Raw genomic sequence first — 23,717 nt, 5'->3', positions numbered from 1 at the left:
ATGTTGTGCTCTCTACATATGGGCTAACGCCCACGAACGGATTTTTACCGCGGTTCCCGTGGCATACCTCCGCAGCGGATTCGTGCTGCTATTAGGTTCTATTGAACCTAATAGCTTTTCTGGCAGCCAATGCCGACGTGTTCTGTTACCACGAATTTATGCGAGCGGTAAAAAAATGCGGCATGTTCTATTTTCCGTGGATGTACGCCGCGGGAGGTCTGCATCAATATAGCCTTGATGGAGACCGCGGAAAAACATGTGATATTCCACGTTCAGCAGCGACCGTGGTCCGTTCACAGTCGCGGTACCCCGCATCGTATCCCACGATGGCCCTGGGCATAAGCCCTACAGGTGTCACCTTTCAGTGTAATCCTGCCTGTGATGTCAGTGAGATGACGGCTGCAGAGCTTTCCCTACAGATCAGGCAGTGACAGTCTAGTATTGGGCTCCGTGGTCAGTGGGAGAAATGCCGGATTAAAGGATTAAAAAAGGAGAGATTGCGACCAAAAGTTCTTAATGCGTTTAACAAAAATAGGTTTATATAACAGGTCATTTTCTGCTGACACATCCCCTCTAAGGTGGTGGAGACTCTAATGTTGGGGTAGCGAGTTCTGGAGTGTGGGGGATGCACGTGAGAATTCATGGATATACTTGTGTGGGGAACAGACTAGAGGAGGGCAGAAATGGAGGTCCTTTAAAAAACAGAGATTATGTATGGGGAGGGAACGGGATATTAGGGCAGAGATGCTACCAAACATACAGTATATGGCAATATAGCACTGATCAGGCAAAATACACGACTACATACAGGGACTCACCGGGGTCTCGTCTCTGATTATAGACTCTGTTTTCTCATCTTCATTCAGTTCAGACCGCTAGCAATGCTTTCTTTAGCCACATGCCAGGGGTGCTGCCGGGTGAAGAAGGATCCCTATGGGCTGCAAACCATCCCTCTTGATCTTAGGAAAAAACCTAGAAAAAAGCTGTAAAGCTATCTTCCACCACTAGGAGGAGCTCACTGTGGATGTATATAGTAAGCACAATAGAAGTTGTACATTTCCTTTGCAGTGAGCTCCCTCTAGTGGCAGCTGCAGGAACACAGCATAATATCATGTTACACTACAGAAGGGAAACAGGATTTACATCTCTTTATTAAAAAATACAGCGCCCCAACAATTATAAGAATTCTGAACCTACAGAATCCATTAAATACATTATTAATAACTACTGTCCACTTTTCTACTCCAGATAACATAAAAGCCCTGCACTATACTGAACAATATAATAATCATTTATTGCAATTATATGAAGTGTTAACCAGTAAAGAACCACAGACCTTCACCATGTATAATGTATAGCAATGCTCCTTCACCTTGAACCACCAATCCACCATAAGGCTTTGACCTTTATACCACTCTTATACCATACATCAAGAATACTATCACTAACCCTAAACCAACCCATATAATAGTGTATGATGTATTCTATGCACAGTAGTTGAGGCTCCTCATAACTCGGATCCAAAAGGGAATCAGGGAGAACATCCTGAGTGAAATAAATGTATGTAGGTGCTTGTTACTTTCTAAGTGCCTGGAATGCAGAAGCCGATATAGAGGGAGTTTTGCAGTATTTTGGTCAGAATGTTGCTCCAGTATTTGTAAGCCAAACCCATCGGTGGGTCCAAATCATGGAGGAGGTACAAGTGCTTCCATGGTACTTTTCTCTGTAGAGCCCATTCTTGGGTCACAAATACTGAAGCTCAAAACTGCCCTAATACTGCTGTGTGAAGGAGGCTGAAGACAGGATGCCTCCTTCGCTTCTAACCAGCAGATAAATCACAGAGGAACATACAGATCTTATGCATTTTATACAGGAGATTTTCTGCTCAGACAACTCTGACAAGAATTGGTTTTCTATGAGAATGCCTGAAAAAATGTCACACCTGCAGCATCCTGTGTGCTGAAGAAAACACCACGTATCAAAAAATGCACAAAAAATAAGGAAAAAAGCTGCAAAAAAATCCTGTGTTTGTAATGTATTTCATGATTTTCTACTGACCCACAACTAATATGTTATTCCATAGATTACAGATCAGGAGAAACAAAAAACTTATGACGCAGCATTAGATAGCGTAATAGAGGCAATGGTAAGAAATATAAGTCTCTGCTTTTCTGTTTTCCAGTATAAATGTATGGTGCTCTTACACTAAGCACAAGGTATAGTCTTCGAGAGTTTAGGGACATACACTACCGTTCAAAAGTTTGGGGTCACCCAAACAATTTTGTGTTTTCCATGAAAAGTCACACTTATTCACCACCATGCGTTGTGAAATGAATAGAAAATAGAGTCAAGACATTGACAAGGTTAGAAATAATGATTTGTATTTGAAATAACATTGTTTTTACATCAAACTTTGCTTTCGTCAAAGAATCCTCCTTTTGCAGCAATTACAGCATTGCACACCTTTGACATTCTAGCTGTTAATTTGTTGAGGTAAGCTTGAGAAATTGCACCCCACGCTTCTAGAAGCATCTCACACAAGTTGGATTGGTTGGATGGGCACTTCTGGCGTACCATACGGTCAAGCTGCTCCCACAACAGCTCAATGGGGTTCAGATCTGGTGACTGCGCTGGCCACTCCATTACCGATAGAATACCAGCTGCCTGCTTCTGCTGTAAATACTTCTTGCACAATTTGGAGGTGTGTTTAGGGTCATTGTCCTGTTGTAGGATGAAATGGTTCCAATCAAGCGCTGTCCATTGGGTATGGCATGGCGTTGCAAAATGGAGTGATAGCCTTCCTTATTCAGAATCCCTTTTACCCTGTACAAATCTCCCACCTTACCAGCACCAAAGCAACCCCAGACCATCACATTACCTCCACCATGCTTAACAGATGGCGTCAGGCATTCTTCCAGCATCTTTTCATTTGTTCTGCGTCTCACAAACGTTCTTCTTTGTGATCCAAACACCTCAAACTTGGATTCATCCGTCCACAACACTTTTTTCCAGTCTTCCTCTGTCCAATGTCTGTGTTCTTTTGCCCATCTTAATCTTTTTCTTTTATTGGCCAGTCTCAGATATGGCTTTTTCTTTGCCACTCTGCCCTGAAGCCCAAAATCCCGCAGCCGCCTCTTCACTGTAGATGTTGACACTGGTGTTTTGCGGGTACTATTTAATGAAGATGCCAGTTGGGTACCTGTGAGGCGTCTGTTTCTCAAACTAGAGACTCTAATGTGCTTATCTTCTTGCTTAGTTGTGCAACGCGGCCTCCCACTTCTTTTTCTACTCTGGTTAGAGCCTGTTTGTGCTGTCCTCTGAAGGGAGTAGTACACACCGTTGTAGGAAATCTTCAATTTCTTAGCAATTTCTCGCATGGAATAGCCTTCATTTCTAAGAACAAGAATAGACTGTCGAGTTTCAGATGAAAGTTCTCTTTTTCTGGCCATTTTGAGCGTTTAATTGACCCCACAAATGTGATGCTCCAGAAACTCAATCTGCTCACAGGAAGGTCAGTTTTGTAGCTTCTGTAACGAGCTAGACTGTTTTCAGATGTGTGAACATGATTGCACAAGGGTTTTCTAATCATCAATTAGCCTTCTGAGCCAATGAGCAAACACATTGTACCATTAGAACACTGGAGTGATAGTTGCTGGAAATGGGCCTCTATACACCTTTGTAGATATTGCACAAAAAAACAGACATTTGCAGCTAGAATAGTCAAATGTGATGCTCCAGAAACTCAATCTGCTCACAGGAAGGTCAGTTTTGTAGCTTCTGTAACGAGCTAGACTGTTTTCAGATGTGTGAACATGATTGCACAAGGGTTTTCTAATCATCAATTAGCCTTCTGAGCCAATGAGCAAACACATTGTACCATTAGAACACTGGAGTGATAGTTGCTGGAAATGGGCCTCTATACACCTTTGTAGATATTGCACAAAAAAACAGACATTTGCAGCTAGAATAGTCATTTACCACATTAGCAATGTATAGAGTGCATTTGTTTAAAGTTAGGACTAGTTTAAAGTTATCCTCATTGAAAAGTACAGTGCTTTTCCTTCAAAAATAAGGACATTTCAATGTGACCCCAAACTTTTGAACGCTAGTGTATGTATATAAAAAGGTATGAACCCCCACCACCACCACCACCACCACCATATGTGTGTGTGTGTGTTATATGTGACGTTATTCCTGCAGTCATATGTACAATCACATTGGATTACCTTGCTTTCTTATGACACTGACCGTGGTGAGGGCTGCTGTACTTTACCCTGGAGACATTTTGGAAAACTAGAAATAAGTACAAAAACAAAATTTGGACGAATCCCTGTTTGTACATGTAATATATATGTAATATACAGAGTGATACGATCAGCGCTGAACTGCCTTCTCTCACAGATGAATAGCCCAATAAGGGCTTATTCAGACAGACGTATATCCGTCGGGTGTTCACGCCCGGCCAATATAGGCTGTCCCTCTCTGCAAGGGGAGGAGGTGGGCCGGGAGCTGATGCACTGAGCTCCTGCCCCATCTCCGCCCCTCGCCACTGTTTGCAATGGGAGGCGGCGGGACGGGGCAGAACTTAGTGTGAAAACCCCGACCGATATACGCCTGTCTGAATAAGCCCTAAGTCTGTAATTGTTCCTAATAAGGACACATTTACATGGGATTGGTTGAAGAAACATCTGAACCTGAGAATTAGTTCCATTCAGATTATTCAGATGATTTGCGCAGGTATTTCTGCACGTTAAAAAGTGGCACATAAACCGCGACTAGGTGATGCATTGGATATCAATGGCTTCATTCAGACGAGCGTGGTTTTTTAGCGCAAAATATTAATGCAAGAAGAAATAGGACCTGCTCTAGCTTTCTCGTCCGTCTCTTTTTATATGGCGCGTGAGAAGATAAGTCTTAACCTATCTTTCACTGTGTTACGCAGAAAACTCTCATAGACTTCTATCGCAGCTATAAAAAGGGAGGGGGAGGGAATTACCTTGTGTACAACGCTGGGAAAAGAACATAGCTCGCCCTAATTAGGCGTTAATTGTCATTCCGAGCATCTTTTTTCCGATTGCTGCTTGCCATCGCTTCAGCGTGTTTTTACATACATGCAGCAGCAGCCCTGTGTAAACGGTTTTAAATACGCCAATTAAGATCGTCAGTCAATCGTGGCAAAAAACTCATTCCTGCGAATATACAGTGCATACGGGCGAATGCATAAACGCACACAGTCGTGTAAAGGAGGCCTCATCTGATTGTGGTTCTGTTGGTGGTAAGTGCATGGATCTGTGCAAACCCTGCTCAAATGAATGGAAGAGGCCATCTGCCATGTGTGACTCTACAGTAACTCAGCTGTATCAGTAATGGTGTCCATGACTTACCTGGGAATCTTCTCCATTTCTGTGATGTACTGGGCTTCTTATAATCTGGAGCCTGAATTGTATAAAATTGGGGAGATTTATTAACCAGAGATTTTTCATGACCCGGGTATAATAAATTCGTTCCCAGCTATAGCCTTCAACCTTTTTAAAACTCCACCAATCTCCCCTCAAATGCTCCAATAATGACATACACCAATTAATTTTGGATAATTTGGCCACAGCAGCCATTTTATTACAAACATAACTTTACATAGAAATAACACCTCGTTAACCCCAATTCAACCATAAACTGACTCAGGGGACCCAATATTACCGATTGCCTGCAGCCACCCACCTCCCGACTCAGAGACAGCCGGCAAGGGTGAGAGAGGAGGAGGGAAGGGGGTGGGAGTTTAATAGTCATGGTGCTAAACTGCCTCCTACCTCCCTTCTCCAGCAGCTGTCATAGGCTCCCATAGGATTCTATATAGCCACCGCCAGCATAAAAGCGCCCGGCCGAAAGGCGCTATCTTGGCCGGCGGGGTGCTTTTATGCCTCGGGAATATGCCCATGTGAACTGATACGTTGTAAACCAATGCATCAGGGGGGCAGCGTATATCGGCAGGGCGTGAAAGCGCGGCCAATATACGCCTGTGTGAATCCAGCCTTAGTCTTAAAAGTTGTATTAATTTTTTTTTTAACATTTTTAAGCTCCAAATGAAACTTGAACTTGTGATGATTTGACTGCTTCTGCTACATTCTGAAATACTGTAGTGTTGCAGTATATAGTAATTTGAAATGTTGCCTATTAAGCAGAATTTAATAGGCATTCATACATGGCAGCCCTGAGAACCTTTACTAGGCTTTGGCTGCCATGCTAACCTATCAGCATCCCACAATTGCATCCCAGGGTTGGGGGGAGTGGGCAGATGGGGGGGGGGGGGGGGGGGGGGGGGGCTTTCCCCTGACTGGCTGTTTAGAGACAATGGTCCATTTTGACTGTGGCATCAAAACAGTTAACTGCCACAATCCAGCGGTGGCTGTCAGCTGATAACTGATGTGTATGGGGCAGACTCTGCTCCAAATCTGCTTCACCCACCCTTCATGACCGTGGTGTATATTTACCTTGTATATTTATATGATGCCGTATCAAGTAATTTAACTAAATGTGCCAAAGTTCAAGCAGAATTTGCCTTGTGCTGGATTTTTTTTGTGTTTTGGCCACTTTTTGTGTTTTACTGTACAGTTCTTATATACAAAAGGGGTGTGGCTTAGAGAAACTGCCAAAATGTTGTCAACCAAGAAATTGTGGGTACTGCTGCATCTTGTCTCCATCAGAACTATGGGTGGAGTCATAGGTTTGTCCTGGTGGAGTTATAGGGAACACCCACAGCTGCTGATTGGCTACCTTCACTGTGGCCGTGCCGGTCTACCATCTCTGATCCTGGCCCCGCTGTCATTCTTCACCTGTCGGCCTGCCATCTCTGCATCAGGGCCCAATGTCACTTTCCACGCTGTTTCACCGTGATCTCACCTCCCCGCCACTTTTCCTTCAACCCTCCCGAGTCTGGTGCTGTCAGTCACCCCCCCCCCCCGTCCCCACGCCTCCCTCTCATCTCCGCTGGAATCAGTGGTCCTGTACTCTTCTGCCACTAAAGCCAGCACCCCTGTCACATGGGTGGATGGATGGAAGCTCTGCTGCTGAAGCCGGGACCAAAATAACCTGCATGGAGGTAAGCGGCGGATCAGCTCTGATCTCGTCCCTGCTGTCACTCCTGTCACTCCCTCCGGACTCCCATCTGCATGGCATTCTCTCTTCCCATCCCCCTGCTGCTGTCTTTGCTGAAGCCAATCGGCAGCTGTGTGCATTCCGCATACCTTCACCCATACTTGCGGTGGACACAAGATGCACCAGTACCCAAATTGTGTACAAAAGAGAGAAGTGTCTAACATGTCCAGGAAGATGCAACAAAAGGGCCTTCAGTCTCCCATCCCTCCAGCTAGCTGCAGCAGCTTGTTCCTCCCGGCTCACATTATAATGATATATTATACAGACTATATTAATAACTAATATGCTTAGATCCCGCGTCCGCTAATAAAGGTCTCTCTTCTATTTCCTTAACAGAGTGGTACTAGTTGCCCTGCTAAGGACGTATTTGGCACAGATACATATGTAAGTGACTGCAGATAACTGTATAAGCTTGGGGACCTTTCACACGGGATGGAATTACACCGCAGGACGCAGCCAAATCCGCAGGAATAACCTCAGTGGGGTCTTTGGTGCGCAAATGTGCACAAAAATAGAGCATGCTGTGTTTTTCCATGCGTGTGGAAACGCGAGTAATGAGAATGAACCCAATTAAATCAATGGGCTCTATTCTCTGTGTATTGCATGCTCAGACTTTGCACGTGCAAACAAGTTTGTGTGAGTCCGCCCTTCACTATGTGAAAGCTGTTACTATCTACATCAGTGATAACATCAATATATCCAGCAGTTGCAGTTCATCAGCAGGTGAAAATTTCTTCATCAGCTGCTCTCCTCTGAGTTTCTCCACAGCTCTGGTTTGGGAGCCCGGTGGTCTCCTGATTATACACTTCAGCTACATCACTTGTGCAATATACTGCAATTCTTCTTTATTGCAGTGTATTGTACTTTTCCATGTTAGCCTTTTAATATGGCAAGGCTAGTGATGGCCTAATAGGCTTAAAGGGTTATTTCAGTCTATAAACTGATGACCAATCATCTGGATAGGTCATCAGTAGTTGATTGGCAGGGGTCCGCTGCTCAGGACCCCCATCCATCAGCTGATCTTCTGGCCTGCTGCACTCTGCAGTGAGCCAAACGTCGTCATCAATGGTCAGAGGAAACAGTAGTAGCGATGGCTTCACTCCCATTGAAATCAATGGGAGCACCACGCTGCCCTCACTCTTCCTGCTCAGGGTAGGACATCCTAATCATAAGAAGAGCAGGAAGCAGAGTGCTGCTGCCATTGATTGTAATGGGGCCTTGCAGACATGCGCTTCTAAGTGCGGCTTTCTAGCACTGCAATTTTCGACTGCTGTCTGCTCTATTTACAGCGATTAATGTACCTCATTACCCATCACAATGATGGGGTGCATTAAAAACCACTGTCGGACGTAGTAACCTGCATCCAAAAACGGCGGTAAATTTGTGGCAAAATGGCAAGATTCAAATCATGGCATTTTGCTGACCTTGTGTGTGAAAGTGGCCTTAGTGTGCATATCTTCAGACATGTACTAAGAATTGGTGAGGCTCCAAGCATTGTACACTAGAAGGAAGCAACTGGGGGGCCATTTGCCTCTGAATGTTAGATGAAAGCTAAAAACTAGTAATGTTTTATAATTCAATCTGTATTTGTAATTAAAGGGAACCTGTCAGGTCCTATAGCCCCATAAACTAAGGTAATGGTCTCACAGGACAGGGGTCCGGGGTCCAGGGATGGGACTCACATACTCATCTGCCCCCCTGCTTCCTCTGTGTTGGCCCATAAAGCCAGTACTCGCTCCATTGAGCAGACTCCCCTTAATTGCCAGTGCATGCACACACTGACCTCTAGTTATGGGCAGTATGCCGGCACACATGCACTAAAGTGCAAGAACCACTTCATGGCCCGGGCGCTGGCGTTACGGGCGGTCAGTGAGGTAACAGAGAATCTAAACCCACAGAAAGGATTCCACACTATATTATTCATCTGAAACTCTGCATTTCATCTTGTATGCAGTCATGAAGGCCTTTATGTTTACGCTTTTTCTTTGTATCCTATTACAGGATGAGGCTTCAGCCAAAAAAGGAAATGAAGCAAAAGAGTTAGGTGACAACTTTGTCCTGAACAATATTGTAAGTTTTTTACTGGACGAGTTGTAGTTTTCAATGGTGCTATTTACTGTACCATATAATGTACTGAAAAAGCTTTAAAAAATTGTAAGTGGAGTAAAATGAAAAAAAAACAAAACGACATTCCGCCTTTTTTCAGTGCGTCTTGTTTCTACGGCGCACAAACTGAAGCAAAAACGACATGATAACTTTATTCTGTGGGTCGGTACGATTGCTACGATAACAAGCTTGTAGAGTTTTTTTTTTTACTATACTCCTCTTTTTTTTTTTTTTTTTTTTCAAAGACATTTAATTTTTTTCAATTATTTTCTGCCGTCATCTTGTGCGCGCAATAACTTTTTAATTTTTTCGTCGATGCAGTTGAGCGATGGCTCATTTTTTGCGGGATGTCCTGAAGTTTCTGTTAGTACTGATTTGGAATACATACGACGTTTCGAGCGCTTTTTATTGCGTTTTTTCTGGGAGACAAAACTTTATTGATTTTTTTTTTAACTTTACATTCTTTACACTTTACATGGGGGACTACAACATGCGATGCTTTGATCGCTCCTGCAGTATAACGTAATGCTATAGCATTACGTCATACTGCATTCTGACAGGCAGCCTATCAAGCCACCCCATGGGGATGGCTTGATAGGTAGTCTCTCAAGGCAGAGCTGGGGCCTTTCAGAAAGCCCCGGCTGCCATGACACCTGCACGGCACCCCCGATCTCACCGCGGGGGGGGCCATGCGGGACCCCCGAACGATTAAAATGCCCAAAATACAGAGGATATTTACATCTGTGTTATTATTTTAGTGTAACCTTCAGTAAAGGCCCATTTAGACACAACGATTATCGCACAAAAATCACTCAAAGCCGTCTTTTGAGCGATAATCGTTGTGTGTAACTGCGCTGACATCGTACAGTTTTCGTTAAGCCGTCGCTCTTCATTGTCTTTCAGCATGCTAATGAGCCTTATCAGGGATCCACAGCGGGATACAGCTGATACTATTGTTTCAGCTGTATCTCGCTCCCTGATGACAGGCTGGGTATGAAGAACGCAGCTGTCCAGCTCTGTTCTCCATACCCCGCACGGAGCGCTCAGCTGTATAACAGATTCTCCCTTGCCCTTGAGCGGAAATCAACAGATTTTCCACTCACAAAGGAGAATCACAGCATGTTCTATTCATCGTGGAAAATTGAACAGACGGCTTCCATTGCAGTCAATATAAATTGTCCGTACCTCGATACTCTGCGCTGTGAGTACAGTGGAAGTATCATGGGAATCTGCGTCACAACTTAGCGCAGGCACGTCACGTCCCACACTGCGCTGACGCGCCGGTTCACTCACCAAGGCTTTCGCTGCGGATCCATAGAGGTGAGTATGGCGTCTCTGGTGGGTACCAGGTCTGATTCTGCTGCGATATATCGTAGTCAGAATCTGACCCGGCTGTGGGCATGAGCCCATAGTCCGTCTTTGTAACCTTTTTTCCAACATTTCTTAAAATCCTTCCAATACGATAACAACCTGCGTGTAATAACTGTTTTATTAGGGTTGTCAGCCATTTCTTTGGTAGCAGGCTGTAAAGTTACTTTTTATGCTATGAGTCTGTTTGTTGGAGCAAATTGCTCATCATGAAATATAGATATGAATATATGAAAGAGGCCAAGAAAGAATGAAGGAAGCTAGAAGAAAGAGAGAAAAAAGGCAGGGGGCAGGAGGAAAGGGCCTAAACAAGTGTGTGTGTATATATTTATGGGTTCGGGAAGCGGGTGGATGTGCTTGCGTCAGTTGGGAGGCATATTGGGGAGATTCTGGAAGGTCCTGCTCAGTGCCTTGTTCTCACTCTAAACCGGACCTTTTTATGCATGTAAAAAACAGATAAAAATTGCATGTGAAAATTGCAAAAATGCATTAAAAATGCATGAAATTTAACCCATTTTTCAGAACTGTTAATAAACGCCCGTATGCATGCAGCCTGAGGAGCAGGCCGTTGAGTTTGAAACCCCTCTTCACTAGGATTGTTATGATCTGTTTTAAACAAGATGCAATAAAGACTTTTGTTCTTACCCCAACTGGGAGCAGTGAGAGGTCATCTTGGTTTCCTGACAAGCACTCATGGCAGCGAAGCGCGTCACCGGCTCGCATTGTCCAACTTCCCTGAAGGTCTCCATACATCTAAGTATAGTTCTTAATAATACCAGAAAAAATGATCAGCGTCACCAGATATCATTATTTATGTAAATGTTCCCCATCGGTCATTATATGGAATGTACATTATATACTCCTTGCTTGTTACTGAGAGAAACTGCAATCATAACGTTCAAAAATCACCATCTTGGGTTTTGTGTTCCTGCAGGATGAGATATTGTTATCTACATTATGGGCAGAGGCAAGTGATGTGGTAAGGACACAACTACATGGTGAAGCTTTGTTTTTCTGATATTATAGATGTTCTTTGACTTTGTAGACAGAAGAGGTTGAGGTTATATCTCCTTTGTAAAGGCAGTAATATAGAGTTCACTAGACTGGATTTCCTCTCCTGCTCAGCTAGAAGCAACAACATCAGATCACTGAATGGTTACAATGATGCAAAAAAACAAAAAATAAGTTTTACAATAAGCACAACCCCTTCAGGGACTTGTTGCCATATAAAAGTGCAGGAAATGTGTTTTTTTTTATTTCCTATCTAATTACAGTTTTTTAGTAATAATTACAGGTTTTCCAGGTTCCTTATCTTTGTTAAAACTGCTCTCCATACGGATGAATAATAAACTATCCTATACTCCTTCATCCCAGATCTCTGGGAGCCTTCAATAAGCCAAGTCTGCCATGGCAACCCATCTTTAGCGATCATGGTGGTGTTGGGGGCGATGGAGTGATAGAAGGCACCCCTTATGACTTAGATGCTGCAAGCCACATTGACCGCAGCATAGAAGTGGTTAGGCAGTCACAATCAGAGCCAGCTATTGTGGGCCGGTGTAAGTTGTTGAGCACAGCCCACTCCATCACGCTCGAGCTGGAGCCACAATGTACATTTACATTATGTCGGTCATGAAGGATTTATAGTCACTGATTCATTGGAGGGATTCAGAATTGACAAGAAATTCATAGCAAGGAGGAAGGGTTGTGCCAAAACTGACACTTATCACCTCTCCACAGCCTCCATTCACAGTAAACAGGAGTCGTTCATACTTGAGTGACTGCTTGTTAACACGGCCCAACAGTCATTTGTCCAAGTCACTAAAAAACAAGTGATTTTGACAAGTGAGCGATTTCTCGCTCAGTGCCATGTTGGCGGCTGCGTGTACACAGGGCGATTATTACCCAAATTCACTATTTCCACAGATAATTTAGGTAATAATTGCCCCATGTAAAGTTACCTTTAGAATCCAGCATGGCCGATCTTTTCCTCTACTAGGAGGCAATCTGCTGCCAGACATCTCTAATGGCATATCCATATTAATATTACCTAAAGGGGCTGCCAAGATATAAAGTTTTCTCTAAACCACAGAGGGGAAAAGCTTTATGCTTGGTTGGGTCTGACCATTACAACCGCTGCTGATTGGGAGAAAGGGGGTCCCGTAGGTCCCTGCATGAATAGGTCGGAGGTCGGGCATGAACATATAATATGTAGGATTTTTATACACTTGCTTATCTCTATTGGCCAAATCTATCCATAAAACTGATCTGACTAATAGGCAAATATCAGAGCGCAGCTGTCAATGCATTCCCTAACATGTAAGCTAATGTTCAGCCAATGTAACCGGCGCCTGAATGGTTATTTGTCCGTAGAACAAATGTAACACAAACTATCTGCCGACTCGGTTTTCCTGCCTTGAAATGTTCCTGTAGAGACTGTACCGCAGTATAAATGCCTCATGTGGTTCAGCTGTGGGACAAGTTACTAGTATTTATTCTTTATCTTTTCGTTACTTTGAGCAAATATTTAGTTCAGTCAGTTTTTCATTTCTATGATATGTCTTATTTTTATTCAGTCGAAAATTATTATTGGCCTGGCCTCGGGATAAGCCAAGAACGATTCCGAGCGATCAAAGAAACGGGGTAAATGGTGATAAAATGTGATTTAACACTGAAGTAACCCTCAATGTGTCAGAAGAAAGTTCTTACTGTAACAATTGTAAGGCCTCGTGTTCACGGACGTTTCAGTAAAATGCTGCGGTTTTCCCCTGCAGCGTTTTACCAGTGTTTGGAAATACCTGGTCTGCCGGCAGAGACCGCGTACGGCTGCGAGTGCCGTGTGCCTGCTGGGTATCCCACACACAGTTGCACAGTTTGACTCTTTTTTTTTTTTTTTTTTTTTAATTGCCTGCTCTGTCTCATATCGGGGTTGTGTCTGAAAACGCCGCCCATACGCAATCTACTGCATAGGGACAGCATTGTATACACTGCCTATACAAATGTGTAGGGCTCACGCTGCATGGTATGCAGAGAAATAGAGCATGCTGCCATCTATTTCTCCTGTGTATCAGCCTGCAGTGTCCACACACACATGTATAGCGATGAATGAAAGTCCATTCACTTTCATTGACTCCATTCACTGCATATCACGCGGCAGAAAGAGTCCGGGAAAGTACGCCAATTCACGCACAAAAAGCATTGTTCATTCCACAGAAAGGTTGCTCTCAGTCTAGTACAAATACACATGCGCTCCTGTGGAGGGCGCCTTAACGAAACACTAAACTAAGGGTGTATTTACATGAGCGCTGGCAAACCCGCAAGTGTGATGCGTTTTGCAAAAAAAACTTGAAAAATTGCAGGTTATTCCAATAGTAAAAAAAGAAAATCGCATAAACTTGCATGTAGATGTGAGCACAGTGCAATAGTTTGTTGCTCCCATGGCAAAGAATGGGCGATTTATGAAGAAAGGCGCTTAAAAATAGGACATATTGCAGTTTCTGTCTTGCAGCATGGCTCCGAAGGAAAAGTCACATATGTTAATAGACCCGTTTATTATAATGTTTCTCACAATGCTCAGAAATCATGTGAGTAATCCGTCCATGTAAATGTAGCCTTAGGAATGAATGATACAAGTACTAATAACCACCTTTATTCATATAACATCTGCTTATTATGCAGCACTAGATATTGGGTTCTGCCCCCATTGGGGATCACAATCTATACCTGTATGTTTTTGGAGTGGGGCAGGAAATTGGAGGAAACCCATGCAAACACAGGGTGAACATAAACTCCGTGCAGATGTTGTCGTTGGCAGGGTTTGAGCCCAGGACCCCAGTGCTGCAAGATAACAGTGCTAACCACTGAGCCATCATGCTGACCACAAATCATTTAAAAAGGAGAAAAAAGTGCATCTACAGTTTGTCCGTCTGCAGGATGTTCAACAGCTTCTGAAATAAATAGTCTTTAGTCAGTAAAAACCTTGCTGATTACACAGATGTTAAGGTGGGCATACATATTAGGTAAATGTTGGCTGAATCTGCTGATTTCACCAGGATCAGCCAACTACTGATATGTATTAGAGGCATCGGTCTCTCCTATTGGTAGATGGCAAAAAGAAAGATTGGGCATGTTGAATGTCAGCATGCCCAATCCTTTATCCCCACAGGAGATGCAGCACCTGGAGGGGGGCCTGGCAGTGACATTTCCCTTTCTCCCTATTGAACACACATACAGGTTCAGGGCTCAGTCAGACGAGCGAAGAGCTGCGCGTTTTTGCGCTTGGAAAAAAACGCAATACGTGTGCAGGAAAAAATCCGCATGACCACGTCCATTGCCACCCATATGTTCTATCTTTGGTAGGTGCGGATTTTCACCTGCACATGCGGTGCGCTCTTTTCCGCGCGGAAAACTGCACGTATAGGCCACCTGCAGACAGCTGGGTCGGATCCTGGTGCGAGAATTCTCGCATCGAGATGCGGACCCATGCCCCTGCAGAGGCCTGCGGCTCACCCGCTCCCGGCATCCTTTGTCTCTGCTATGCGCTGACTGCTGGCCAATTTGTTTTCCGTGTATGTTTTCACGCAGACAAATCGCGGCTGTGTGCATAGGATGGCGTTTTGTAATACAATCCTACACAGGCTGGCACAGGTGGACATTCTACGGGAAATCCAGCTGCAGAATTTCTGCCTGTGTGCAGGGGGTGTGCATATCCGCTCGTCTGACTGAGCCCCAAAGCCAAACCAAGCGTCCCTGTGTACGGGGGAATTGGGAAGGATGGCGGTCATACAAGCAGACACAAGTCTGATCTGTGGTTTGCCAGAAGGAGAAGGGAAGATCACCTGAGACATATAGAAGGCTTTACATACTTCTCACAGTTTTGAGTACATGATGGGATTGTATAGGATGAAGGTGGAGAAGGATCTAATTGAGGAATGGCTGGGATTTTTATTTTACTTTGTATATTTAGTGTTTCTTGATGAACCTTGTTTTTTACTCGTAGGAGTAACATTGTAAAAGTAATACATTTGTTGTGTCCCTAGAGGGTTACTCCCATCATCTGCATATAAGTATTACAAGTTCTGCCCCCCAAACACTTTATTTTGGGCTTGCGGTCAGTCAGACGCTCCGGGCAATGACCGTGTAAGGATTATGGGCTTGCATCAACATTGTTTGTTCTGCAGGCAAAAAATAAATAATAGAACTTGTCTGTCTTAATAGTTTATATGTGAAATCTGTGTCTTCTGTTAAATCTACATCTGATTCACCATTTTCTTATCTGTTTTCTTCTAGGATTGGACACAAATAGTAGAGTAGAAAGCATGCAAGAAAAAAAAACAAATAATTAAATTTGTGATTTTCCTGCTGATTAACAGACCTGTTTCTTATAACTCCTGTATCTCATCCAATCAATAAATCATTCCTGAATCTAAGTATCCGTGTTCTGTTTATAAGCCGGTACTGACAGTGTGAGACTGAGGGTCCTTGGTGGCACCAGAGGAGTGACTGAGGGTCCATCCTCCTTCTATACATACATGTTCAGGGCCTCTAAAAGGCATTGTGAGGGTCTTAAAAGGCATTGTCCCTGGATGGATACTACTAGAGATGAGCGAACGTACTCGTCCGAGCTTGATGCTCGTTCGAGTATTAGCATGTTCGAGATGCTCGTTATTCGAAATGAGCACCACGCGATGTTCGAGTTACTTTCACTTTCATCTCTGAGACATTAGCGCGCTTTTCTGGCCAATAGAAAGACAGGGAAGGCATTACAACTTCCCCCTGCGACGTTCAAGCCCTATACCACTCCCCTGCTGTGAGTGGCTGGCGAGATCAGGTGTCACCCGAGTATATAAATCGGCCCCTCCCGCGGCTCGCCACAGATGCGTTCTGACATAGCTTAGGGAAAGTGCTGCTGATGCTGGAGTTGCTGTAGGGAGAGTGTTAGGAGTATTTTAGGCTTCAAGAACCCCAACGGTCCTTCTTAGGGCCACATCTAACAGTGTGCATTAGTGTGGAGGCTGCTTTTTGCAGTGTTGCACATTTTTTTTTTTTGTATATGGGCCGTGCAGAGCATTGCGCCCTGCAGTAATTATGCATAGTCCAGGGCCAGTAGTGGTGGTGAGGCAGGGACAGAAGACATATTTATAGAATATAGGCAGTGGGCCTTTCCAAAAACATTTGGGAAAAAACATCTATTTGTGCTGCCTGTGACCGTCCTCTGTGTACTGGGTCTCTGCTGGGGGTAGTTGTCCTCCTAATTCATACGCAGCCAGCTAAGTGTTACAGCAGGCTTGCGCAAAATTATTTCCTGGCTCTGTGTTGGCAGTTACATCACCGCTGTACTACAGTCCACAGTTCAACAGTCTGCAGTTATTTGACATCCTCCAGGGCCAGTAGTGGTGACGCAGAGAGAGAAGACATATACAGTGTATATTGGCAGCGGGCCATTTTGGGGAAAAAAATCTATTTGGGCTGCCTGTGACTGTCCTCAGTGTTCTGGGTCTGTGCTGGGTGTAGTTGTCCTCCTAACACATACGCAGCCAGCTTTGTGTTACAGCAGGCTTGCGCAAAATTATTTCCTGGCGTTCCGTAAGCGAAGTCAGCCTCCAACCACAGGCCAATAAGCGGCACATTTTATTACAGCGTTCTGTTTCTGCACTACTGGTAATGCACCATGCTGAGGGGTAGGGGAAGGCCTATAGGACGCGGGCGAGGACGTGGAGGCCCAAGTCAGGGTGTGGGCACAGGCCGAGCCAGTGCGGTGGCCAGGGGTAGAGGCAGGGCCAGACCGAATAATCCACCAACTGTTTCCCAAAGCGCCCCCTCGTGCCATGCCACCCTGCAGAGGTCAAGGTGCTCTACGGTGTGGCAGTTTTTCACAGAGACGCCTGACGACCGACGAACAGTGGTGTGCAACCTTTGTCGCGCCAAGATCAGCTGGGAAGCCACCACCACCAGCATGCGCAGGCATATGATGGCCAAGCACCCCACAAGGTGGGACGAAGGCCGTTCACCGCCTCCGGTTTGCACCACTGCCTCTCCCCCTGTGCCCCAACCTGCCACTGAGATCCAACCCCCCTCTGAGGACACAGGCACTACCGTCTCCTGGCCTGCAGCCACACCCTCACCTCCGCTGTCCTTGGCCCCATCCAGCAATGTCTCTCAGCGCAGCATCCAGATGTCGCTAGCGCCACTGTTTGAGCGCAAGCACGCCGCCACGCACGCTCAAGCGTTAAACGTGCACATTGCCAAATTGATCAGCCTGGAGATGCTGCTGTATAGGCTTGTGGAAACGGAGGCTTTCAAAAGCATGGTGGTGGCGGCGGCCCCGCGCTACTCGGTTCCCAGTTGCCACTACTTTTCCCGATGTGCCGTCCCAGCCCTGCACGACCACGTCTCCCGCAACATTGTATGCGCCCTCACCACTGCGGTTACTGCCAAGGTCCACTTAACAACAGACACGTGGACAAGCACAGGCGGGCAGGGCCACTATATCTCCCTGACGGCACATTGGGTGAATTTAGTGGAGGCTGGGACAGAGTCAGAGCCTGGGACCGCTCACGTCCTACCCACCCCCCGAATTGCGTGCCCCAGCTCGGTGGTGGTATCTGCGGCGGTGTATGCTTCCTCCACTAAACCACCCTCCTCCTCCTACGCAACCTCTGTCTCGCAATCAAGATGTGTCAGCAGCAGCAGCACGTCGCCAGCAGTCGGTGTCGCGCGGTGTGGCAGCACAACGGTGGGCAAGCGTCAGCAGGCCGTGCTGAAACTACTCAGCTTAGGAGATAAGAGGCACACGGCCCACGAACTACTGCAGGGTCTGACAGAGCAGACCGACCGCTGGCTTGCGCCGCTGAGCCTCCAACCGGGCATGGTCGTGTGTGACAACGGCCGTAATCTGGTGGAGGCTCTGCAGCTCGGCAGCCTCACGCACGAGCCATGCCTGGCGCATGTCTTTAATTTGGTGGTTCAGCGCTTTCTGAAAAGCTACCCACGCTTGTCATACCTGCTTGGAAAGGTGCGCCGGTCAGTGCACATTTCCGCAAGTCCAAGACGGACGCTGCCACCCTGCGGACCCTGCAACATTGGTTTAATCTGCCAGTGCACCGACTGCTGTGCGACGTGCCCACACGGTGGAACTCTACGCTCCACATGTTGGCCAGACTCTATGAGCAGCGTAGAGCTATAGTGGAATACCAACTCCAACATGGGCGGCGTAGTGGGAGTCAGCCTCCTCAATTCTTTACAGAAGAGTGGGCCTGGTTGGCAGACATCTGCCAGGTCCTTGGAAACTTTGAGGAGTCTACCCAGATGCTGAGCGGGGATGCTGCAATCATGAGCGTCACCATTCCTCTGCTATGCCTCTTGAGAAGTTCCCTGCAAAGCATAAAGGCAGACGCTTTGCACTCGGAAACGGAGGCCAGGGAAGACAGTATGTCGCTGGATAGTCAGAGCACCCTCATGTCTATATCTCAGCGCGTTGAGGAGGAGGAGGGGGAGGAGCATGAGGAGGATGAGGAGGAGGGGGAAGAGACAGCTTGGCCCACTGCTGAGGGTACACATGCTTGCCTGTCATCCTTTCAGCATGTATGGCCAGAGGAGGAGGAGGAGGAGGAGGATCCTGAAAGTGATCTTCCTAGTGAAGACAGCCATGTGTTGCGTACAGGTACCCTGGCACACATGGCTGACTTCATGTTAGGATGCCTTTCTCGTGACCCTCGCGTTACACGCATTCTGGCCACTACAGATTACTGGGTGTACACACTGCTTGACCCAGGTTAAAAGGAGAACCTTTCCACTCTCATTCCCAAAGAGAAAAGGGGTTCCAGAATGATGCTATACCACAGGGCGCTGGTGGACAAACTGATGGTAAATTTCCCATCCGACAGCGCTAGTGGCCGAAGGCGCAGTTCTGAGGGCCAGGTAGCAGGGGAGGCGCAGAGATCAGGCAGCATGTACAGCGCAGGCAGGGGACCATTATCCAAGGCCTTTGCCAGCTTTCTGGCTCCCCAGCAAGACTGTGTCACCGGTCCCCAGTCAAAGCTGAGTTGGCGGGAGCACTGTAAAAGGATGGTGAGGGAGTACGTAGCCGATCGCACGACCGTCCTCGGTGACGCCTCTGCCCCCTACAACTACTGGGTGTCGAAGCTGGACACGTGGCCTGAACTCGCGCTGTATGCCCTGGAGGTGCTTGCTTGTCCTGCGGCTAGCGTCTTGTCAGAGAGGGTGTTTAGTATGGCTGGGGGAACCATCACGGATAAGCGTACCCACCTGTCAACCGACAGTGCCGACAGGCTTACACTCATCAAGATGAACAAAGCCTGGATTTCCCCAGACTTCTCTTCTTCACCAGCGGACAGCAGCGATACCTAAGCAATACGTAGGCTGCATCCGCGGATGGAAGCATCGTTCTCTGTCACCATCAAAAACGGGGACCTTTTTGCTTCATCAATCTGTGTATAATATTCCTCCTCCTCCTCCTGCTCCTCCTCCTGAAACCTCACATAATCACGCCGAACGGGCAATTTTTCTTAGGCCCACAAGGCTCAGTCATATAATTTTTGTAAAATTTTTTTATACGTTTCAATGCTCATTAAAGCGTTGAAACTTTCACCTTAATTAATTTTTATTTTAACTGGGCTGCCTCCAGGCCTAGTTACCAATTAAGCCACATAAACCAAAGCGATTAATGGGTTTCACCTGCCCTCTTGGTTGGGCATGGGCAATTTTTCTGAGGTACATTAGTACACTTGGTACACCAATTTTTGAGGGCCCTCGCCTACAGTGTAATCCTAGTAATTTTTAGCCCACCTGCATTACAGCTGACGTTACATCAGCTGTGTTGGACACTGCAATGGGACATATTTATGTACCGCCGGTGGGTTCCAGGGAGCCACCCATGCTGTGGGTCCACACGGAGTTGAAACTGCATGTGTCCACTTCTAAAGAACCCCAGTCTGACTGGGGCATGCAGTGTGGGCTTAAGCCCACCTGCATTAAGCACGACATTACCTCAGCTGTGATGGGCAATGCAATGGGATATATTTATGTACCGCCGGTGGGTTCCAGGGAGCCACCCATGCTGTGGGTGCACACGGAATTCCCATTGCGGAGTTGTACCTGGCTGTGACTATTTATAAAAAAACGCGGTCTGACTGGGGCATGCAGACACCTTGACAGAATGAATAGTGTGTGGCACATAGGTTCCCCATTGCTATGCCCACGTGTGCAGCTCCTGATGGAGGTGGCACAGGATTGGATTTCTCATTGCTTCTGTACAGCATTGTGGGCTATCGCCCCGCCCCTTTTAAAGAGGGTCGCTGCCTAGCCGTGCCAATCCTCTGCAGTGTGTGCCTGCGGTTCCTCCTCATGGCAGACGCACTTATAAATAGACATGAGTGTGGCGTGGCATGAGGGCAGCTGAAGGCTGTGCAGGGACAGTTTGGTGTGCGCTGTGGACACTGGGTCGTGCGGGGGGGGGGGGGGCAGCATGTAACCCAGGAGAAGTGGCAGCGGAGTGTCATGCAGGCAGTGATTGTGCTTTGTTGGAGGTAGTGTGGTGCTTAGCTAAGGTATGCATTGCTAATGAGGGCTTTTCAGAAGTAAAAGTTGTTGGGAGGGGGGGGGCCCACTCTTGCCGGTATTGTGGCTTAAAGGGGTTGTCTCACGAATGCAAGTGGGGTTAAGTATTTCTGTATGGCCATATTAATGCACTTTGTAATATACATCGTGCATTAAATATGAGCCATACAGAAGTTATTCACTTACCTTCCCTGCGCTGGCGTCCCCCTCTCCATGGCTCCATCTAATTTCAGCGTCTAATCTCCTGATTAGACGCGCTTGCGCAGAAGGGTCTTCTCCCATCTCTTCGCTCCGGCACGAGCCGGCATTCTGGCTCCGCCCCCTTGTGCGCGTCATCGCGTAGCTCAGCCCCATCACATGTGCCTTTTCCAGCCGTGGGCGCAGCTACGCGTACAAGGGGGCGGAGCCAGAATGCCGACTCGTGCCGGAGCGAAGAGACGGGAGAAGACCCTTCTGCGCAAGCGCGTCTAATCAGGAGATTAGACGCTGAAATTAGACGGAGCCATGGAGACGGGGACGCCAGTGCAGGGAAGGTAAGTGAATAACTTCTGTATGGCTCATATTTAATGCACGATGTATATTACAAAGTGCATTAATATGGCCATACAAAAGTACTTAACCCCACTTGCTTTTGCGAGACAACCCCTTTAATAGTGGGACCTGGGAACTTGAGATGCAGCCCAACATGTAGCCCCTCGCCTGCCCTATCCGTTGCTGTGTAGTTCCCATCACTTTGTAGAATTGCCCAGATTTTCACACATAAAACCTTAGCGAGCATCGGCGAAATACAAAAATGCTCCGGTCGCCCATTGACTTCAATGGGGTTCGTTACTCGAAACGAACCCTCGAGCATCCCGGGAATTTCGTTCCGAGTAACGAGCACCCGAGCATTTTGGTGCTCGCTCATCTCTAGTTGGGACCCATTAGCTTTTCCTATTTTTGACATAATCAATGCTCGTGCCAAATTTCCCGTTTCTATGACACCGGAAAGTGAGAAAATTACATTCCGCACGTAAAATTTCGACGCCAATTCGTTTGCGCTAAAATTGAATAATCGAGTTGGGACCTATGAACTTTTCCTATTTATGACATAATCAATGCTCGTGCCAAATTTCACGTTTCTATGACACCAGAAAGTGAGAAAAATAGATTCCGTATGTAAAATTTTGACGCCAATTCTTTTGCGCTAGAATTGAATAATCCAGTTGGGACCCAATTACTTTTCCTGTTTTGGAGATAATTTATGCTTGTGCCAAAATTCATGTTTCTACGACATCGGGAAGTTGGAGAACTTTTGGCGAGTCAGTCAGTCAGTCCGTCAGTCAGTCAGTCAGTGAATGAGTCAGTGAGGGCTTTCGTCTTTATATATGTAGATGACATCAGAAACTGAGAGAATTAGATTCCGTACGTAAAATTTAGACGCTACTTCTTTTGCGCTTAGAATTGAATAATCGAGTTGGGACCCATTAACTTTTCCTATTTTTTTTTTTTTTTAAACATTAGATTTTTATTTGTTTTAATACGAATAAATGTTACACAGGAGTCATCATGCATAAATCAATTATAAACAGAATGCGTAAGAAAAGCGAAAAGAGAACAGGGAATCAATTTGAGAATGTAAACTGCAAGTAAGTTGTTTCATTTTCCTTATTTGTTTCTTGACATAATAAAAGTCCATGCATTTGACGAATATCCCAAGTTGTCGACATGGGAGTAGATTATTGTCCGTATAAACATCCATATACGCAAATGTTGTACTCCGTACGGTAACCAGAAAAAGATGAAAACAAAACACAAAAACATGAATGGCATCTAAGATTGTCTATGCTGCAAAGAAAGGGGGTTAAAGTGGATCCCTCCATCTGCTCCACATCTCCTCATGCCTCACCAACTTATCCTCCCTGAATGCCAACCATCTTTCAAACACCCTCTGCTCTAACATGCGATTTTTAAAATCCTCGGTGTTTGGCGGATCTGGGCCGCGCCAATGTTGTGCAATGAGAGCCTTCGCGGTCATCAAGGCATGCCCCAACAGAAATCTGGCTGGTAGGGGAATGTCTTCAAGGCCCACGAGCAGCAATATATGCATGGGCGTTCTTGGGACGCGAACCCCCAAAACCTTGTCAAGAAGGTTTAGTATGGTTTGCCAGTAGTTAGAAAGTTTAGGGCACAAGCAAAAAATGTGTGAAAGGGTGCCTATATGATTACATCCCCTCCAGCAAAGGCCATCACCCCTCTTGAATCTGTTATGTAGAAGCGCGGGAGAATAATACCACCTCATTACAATTTTCAGCTGAACTTCCAGAATGCCTAACCCCTTGGTGGATTTGCCCGCCAATTTGAAGGCATTACTCCAGGCGTCCAGTGGGATCACACGATCCAGCTCCTTCTCCCAGTTCAACAGATGAGCTCTCTTAGAGGGGTTATTGTTACCTGTCAGCATGTCATAGAACATCCTAATTTCTGATTTTTTCAAATTAGGTGGTGAATTAAGTCTGGATATGATATCACATGGG

General features: G+C 46.0%; 1 protein-coding gene across 2 annotated transcripts in view; it reads left to right on the top strand.

The window, feature by feature from the left end:
- LOC136621733 (ranaspumin-like) overlaps positions 1-16,052 on the top strand; it is a 195,524-nt gene extending 179,472 nt beyond the window's left edge. The window contains exons 9-10 of one of the 2 annotated variants that reach the window (XR_010791271.1): positions 13,221-13,283; positions 15,913-16,052. Coding sequence is in view for 1 of the 2 variants with exons in the window: in XM_066597420.1 (XP_066453517.1) it covers positions 13,221-13,232 (12 nt within the window). In the remaining variant the exon portion in view is untranslated. The remainder of the gene's footprint in view (positions 1-13,220; positions 13,284-15,912) is intronic. The other variant, XM_066597420.1, reaches the window with a different exon arrangement.
- The last annotated feature ends 7,665 nt before the right edge of the window (positions 16,053-23,717 follow it).

Source organism: Eleutherodactylus coqui, chromosome 3, assembly GCF_035609145.1.
Source record: "Eleutherodactylus coqui strain aEleCoq1 chromosome 3, aEleCoq1.hap1, whole genome shotgun sequence".
Lineage (NCBI taxonomy): Eukaryota > Metazoa > Chordata > Amphibia > Anura > Eleutherodactylidae > Eleutherodactylus > Eleutherodactylus coqui.
Note: the sequence above shows the minus strand (reverse complement) of the source record. Positions and strands in the feature narration are given on the sequence as shown.